At 31.9% G+C, this 6,412-nt stretch overlaps 1 protein-coding gene across 1 annotated transcript in view; it reads left to right on the top strand.

The window, feature by feature from the left end:
- Positions 1–6,412, top strand: part of LOC108766487 (uncharacterized) — a 132,800-nt gene that overhangs the window by 1,651 nt on the left and 124,737 nt on the right. The window contains exons 3-4 of the mRNA XM_018515818.1: positions 4,074–4,315; positions 4,388–4,562. Coding sequence (XP_018371320.1) covers positions 4,074–4,315; positions 4,388–4,562 — 417 coding nt within the window. The remainder of the gene's footprint in view (positions 1–4,073; positions 4,316–4,387; positions 4,563–6,412) is intronic.

Raw genomic sequence — 6,412 nt, 5'->3', positions numbered from 1 at the left:
GGAAAAAATCTTTGTGATGGGGAGAATATAGGGAAATAACGGCGACAAGGAATCTCTATGTGTTGTCGAGCAGTACGGTCGCAAAGTTGCACGAGGAACTGAAAGAACCATGTGTTTATAGTCGGAAGGTGTCTTTTTCACAAAAATAAGTGAATTAATTATTTTGCTGTTTTTGTATTGAGTAGGCTTATATTTTATCGTGTCTATATTTTTCTGTTGTATTCACTACGGAAAGCCGATATGCGAAGTCCACAGATCACCGATATACAGCGAATGCATACCATAAAAAAGTTCAATATTCTGTAATCACTTTTTAAATATTTCTGTTTTTGCATGATATCTGTACAAAATGATATCTGTACAAAAACATTCTAGAATAATTTTTTTTGGTACATATATAACAAAGTTACAATTTTTATATTAAAACTGAATTATTTTCTTTTTCTGGTACAGAAAGTAATTTCCATAATATTTATAAACATTTTTTCCAATGTTTGCATAGTAGGATAATTTAGTAGAGACCTTAAAAAATATGTGTGAATTTTTACAGAATTTTTCTAGTACTTTAAGATCCTTAAAATCGAGTCGGACACGAATGATCCATGTGTGTCGTCCAGAAGTACTGAAAATAAGTATATGGTTCGAGGGTTAATTATCCATAATAATATCGAGTGAGGATGCTCTTTATTATTTTCTACGAATTTAGTCTTTTTTACTTCATATATTGATGAACTACCAATCTGATGTGACACTGTGGCTGTATGATCGTTGACTACTCACAAGAATTATATGAGTAAAATTTGTAAAAACAATTTTACATTTTTATTGCACGTTTGATTTTACAATTTAATCGTTGAATTTTTGTAAACTATCATGTACTAGTTTATTTTAAAAGTAATTATATTTACATTGAGAGAATGACCCGATAGGAGTCGAAACGTTTATATTTTTATTTATGTACGGATTGTATTATTTACCATTTAGCAATAAACATCCCGCTTGACATCCCGTAGCCTTTTATTTATTATCTATTTTAATTGAAATAACTGAATTTATCTTTTTTATAGTTCCGAAAAGTTATAATACTCAATTAAAGGGTTATACATACCTGTGATGGATAAAAAAATCGATTTTTCAATTTTTGCGTTTTTATAATATAAAATCTTTTTTTATAATATAAAATCTTAAAATTATTTTTCTAAAGTTACAATTTAAAATACGCAAAAATAAAAAAGTTATAGCGTATTAAAGAAATCATTTATCTCGTATATTGCTTAAAAGTAAACTTAAAACTTCGATCGCGTTTTTCTCGAAACCGTGTTTTACAAATCGGTACCCAAAACATTTTAAAAACGAATGAATGGCTCGAACTCAGGTTTTTTTCTATTTATTTCAGCATGACAATACGTAGTTTTTATCGTAGAATTTTTTTAGGATTTACAGTTTTGTTTTTACAGCAAGAAAATCGATCAATTTTATGAAACGACAATTTGCACTCTTATATTCAACTAAGCGCCATTTTGCAACAAACGCGAATATTAAAAATCGGCTCGATAAAGACTAAATTTATATATAGGACGTTCCACGTCAACCGGATCACCTAGGTGTCCAAAAATCAGCGCAATAAAAATAAACGTTCCAGGTCTCAAATTATTCGTATATGCATATACTTTCGAAGGAAATGTACTGTTTTGAGAGATCCAATATAGCGGATCCTATATGGCGCCAAGAATCGCATGCAAATGTAACATTTTCTTACTTAAACTATTGTATTGATCCCCAATTGGCTTGCAAGTGATTACTTCTAGGTTTCTCGGAGTTGTTGATTACGAACATGCTGTCAAAATTTCGAAATTCAAAATAGTAGATCCAATATGGCGATCAGCGTACGAAACCATGAGCTCTATACTCTTAGACCTTCAACCTCTTTTAATTCAAGCAAGCTTTTTAATCCCGAGCGTGAAGAAGTAAATTTATTTTAAGTTAGTCTTATAATAAAAAATATTTCATCACTAGTTTTCGGTAGGTGCTGCTTGGTTTTTAACGTGTGTTTAAAAATCAATTACCACCTCTGCGAAAACTAGTTATGAAATATTTTTTATTCTAAGACTAACCTAAAATACTTTACCCCTTCATGCTCGGGATTAAAAAGCTTGGGAATTAAAAGAGGTTGAAGGTCTAAAAGTATAGGGCTTAAGGTTTCATACGCTGATCGCCATATTGAATCTACTATTTTAAATTTCGAAATTTTAACAGCATATTCGTAATCAGCAACTCCGAAGAACCTAGAAGTAATCATTTTCCGGCCAATTAGAGATCAATACAATAGTTTAAGCAAGAAAATGTTACATTTGCATACGATGGTCATAGTTTCTCGGCGCCATATTGGATCCGGCATATTGAATCACCCAAAACAGTGCATTTCTTTCGAAAGTACATGCACATACAAATAATTTGAGATCTTGAACTTTTATTTTCATTGCACTGATTTTTGGACACGCAAGTGATCCGATTGAAGCGAAACGTCCCATATATAATATATTTTAAGAATCTATTACGTTTCTGTGTTTTGGATGAATCATATCCCAGATAGCACATTATATTCTGAGAATATACTAAAAAGGTCACGTCTGATGTTCGTATGATATTCCTATGTCCGCAGCAACATTGTTCGCAGTATATCCTCAGAATATCGAGATGAATTTCGAAAATTTTCCTTAAGAGTGTGTAAGAAATATCTATTTAAAAAAAAATGTTCTTCGCTAACAGAATATTATTTTTAATAGATATTTCTCACACACTCTTAAGGAAAATTTTCGAAATTCATCTCGATATTCTGAGGATGTACTGCGAACAATGTTGCTGCGGACATAGAAATATCGTACGAATATCAGACGTGACCTTTTTTAGTATATTCTCAGTATATTCTCAGAATATAATGTGCTATCTGGGATATATTATACAGTGGGTACCGTAAACAGTTACAGCAGCTAACATGTATGATGCCAACGGCAATATCTTGCTTGCTTTTTAATATTTTTTAATTTAAATTTTACATTTTATTGACAAAACCTTATATAAAATTTTGGTACAAACCTTACTTTGATTTTTCTAATACTTTCGGAACAAAAAATTCATGAATATGAACCTATTTTTAGTGTCTCCAGGTGTATGTAACTCTTTAAATTACAATTAAAGAACATGAAAGGGGTAATCCTTATATAGTCTCAAAAAATTTTCATTTTTTCACTATCAAACGTTACTATCAAATGTACTTTATTTGATGTTTATATTATCAAATAAAGATAATTTCCTACCATAAAATTTTACATAAGAATAAAAGGAACAATAAAAATAATTTAAAAGTGTACTATATTTTCGTATCTCCTATAATTTTATTTAACAATTACTTAAAAATGGCACACATTTAGAAAAATTTTCAAGTATTTATAACATTTAAGGATTTTAATGTAATTTTTTATTAAAAATGATTTTTTTTTTCATGATCTTTCTATATTAATATTCTATTCATAATCATATTTATTTATATTTGAGAAGAATTTCTTTATAACAGCAGACGAATAATAGTATTAATAAAACACAATCATTAAATTATTATATATAAGATGGTATACATTATTTATAGAACGAAATATCGAAAAAGCTTATAATCAAAATCAAATAATTAAACCTAAAATTGTTTAATATTTTCTGTACAAATACGTTTTGGTCTTTTAATACTACAAATATGTGCAATTCTATTTCTACTTTTATTTTAAATTCTATATAAATAATATGTATGTAGTTATAAATAAATATTATCATTTAAATAAAGTTATTGTACTTATTAAAAGAATATGATATATTTAAAAAATTATTAGAATATTTCAAAATTTTAATTGCAATATCAATATATTTTAAAAAAAAATCTCGTTGTATAAAATCTTTCTTTTTAAAATATTAATCTTAATTATCTGCTTTACATCATTTTGAAAGCATTTTTATTACATATAGTAATATACCCATTTATTTTCGTAATGCTTTTATTTATATTTAGGACTATAACATTTTAGGTGGATTGGAAGCCGAATTTGTGTTTCGTTGCAGAAGCCTCGTTGTGTCGCCTAGGTGATTTAACAAGACATGGGACACTTGAAATTGCCGGCAGAAAAGCCAACGCCTCAAAATTGACTCGAAGACTTTTTACTGATACGATGTTATCTTTATCTGGATCCCACTCACTATTTGGCAAAAGTTTAGTTATATATGATGATCATGGTCCAGTTGCGAGAGGAGATCGATTAGCCTGTACAATGTAACAAACGCACAGTAAATTAAATTAGATAAAACTACATTCTTTCTAGTAACAGTGTAATCATATTTTTAGTATTGGTGGCGTTTACCGGCGTAAAGCGGTTGTCCGAAATTGGTTTGGTAATGGCGAACAAATATCCCTAAGAGGAAAATTGGAGTTATGGCAACAGACTGAATATGATATCACTAATGTAGAAGTATCTCTTGAAGGTCTCGATGGAGAAATGAGTGGATATCACATACATACGGTAATATTTATGGCGGAAATACATATGGTTTACAGTATATTTATTTTACATTATTAACGTATATCAAGAATTAAGAATGATCATAGATGTACACATAATTCTTCTATTATATAAATATTTAATTTTTGCAGTTTTTATTTGTTACAATATTATTGTAAATAATAATAAATTATCATAATATTTAAACTCTAAACATTTGATTCATAAATGTGTATAATAATTTAACATTTAAGAAAAGGCAATCCTCAATTATATATATATATACATATATATATAATATATATACACTACGCAACAAAATTATCGCAACAAAATTTTTCATCGAAATTTTGCTATTTTTCAAATGCGCATAACTCGGTCAATTTTCATCGTATCAAAACGATTTTTTTTTCATTTTGTAGGTAATTATCTGTACTTTAAGAAAAACTTGATGCGAAATTAGGTGCAAGTCGATGCCGCATCTCCATGTTTTGAAAAAGCTCAAGCATTTTTTTTCTTAAAAAATTTAATTGTTTAACGCGCTACCTGGATCGCCCCGGTTTTTTTTTCGAAAATATCACATAGACCATTGTATAGTGCACTCTTCAAAAAACAATTTTTAAAAAATTCGGGTCTCTACGATTTTTTTTGACCGAGTAATGCCATTTTGAAGTTATTCGGGCATTTTTAACGAATACCGCCAACATTACCCGATACGTACCGCGAGGAGGTTGCTGATCGGACTGTATGCATCATTTTGGCTCTGAAAAGGGCCGATTATGTAAACCATTTGTCAAATTAGGGACCCCGTGGCTCGTCACTTCCACAGTATTTTCTGACTCCAAACCCTATTTGCCTAATGCCAGAGCGGTCAAGTGTTAGAGGCATTCAATACCGTGTATTGCCACCTCGACGTCGAATAACCTCTCCTAAACGTTCTTGCATATTAATGCATGCTCTGATTGAATCTTGAGGTATCTCGTGCCAGATTTCATGTAGAACTCTCTCAAGCACTTGCAGATTAGCAGGAGGCCTCTCCAAGTTACGTTATCTCCTACCCATCATGTCCCATACATGCTCAATAGGATTGAGGTCTGGGCTGTTAAATGGATGAGGCAGTAACTATATATTGTTTACTGACAAGTACTCACGAGTTACCCTCGTAACACGGGGAAGTGCATTATCCTGCATCAAGATGAAATCACGGTCTATTCGTCGACGCATTGGAATCACGCAAGGACGCAAAACTTCGTTTATGTAACGTACCGCTGTAAATCCTGGGGGTTGGAGAGTCACTAGATCTGTTCGATGGTTCATTGATATTCCACCCCATACCATAACGGATCCTCCACCGAACGCTCGAGTTGGATCAATATGATTCGCTGCAAAACGCTCTCATCTACGTCGCCAAATTCGGATCCTAGCATCATTCCCAAACAGACAAAATCGAGATTCGTCTGTAAACAACACATTTTTCCACTGTCTGGCCGTCCAGTTTCGATGATTACGGGCGTAACATAGACGTTACGAGTTCGCCGATGCACTGTTGTCAACATGGGTACTCTAGAACGAATTCGTGATCTTAAACCTCTTTCGTGAAGGCGTCTTCTTATCGTTTGAGTATTAATTCGTCTGCCTGGTAAAGCTTCATTCCCGATTTGTCGCGCAACCCTTGTTGGGACGCGCAGAGCTTCATTGACAATGTTGCGATCCTCCCGATTCGTAGTTACCCTAGGTCGACCTTGACCAGGCCTCCGACGATAAGAATCTGTTTCATGGTACCGACTAAAAACACGCGATACCGTCGAGTGATTAATACTCATTCTTATTGCTACGGCGCTCTGACTCAATTCCGCCTCTAGCAGGGCCAC

This window comes from Trachymyrmex cornetzi, unplaced genomic scaffold, assembly GCF_001594075.2.
Source record: "Trachymyrmex cornetzi isolate Tcor2-1 unplaced genomic scaffold, Tcor1.1 scaffold592, whole genome shotgun sequence".
Classification (NCBI taxonomy): Eukaryota; Metazoa; Arthropoda; class Insecta; order Hymenoptera; family Formicidae; genus Trachymyrmex; species Trachymyrmex cornetzi.
The sequence above is the reverse complement of the archived record's forward strand: the minus strand, read 5'-3'. Positions and strand labels throughout refer to the sequence as shown.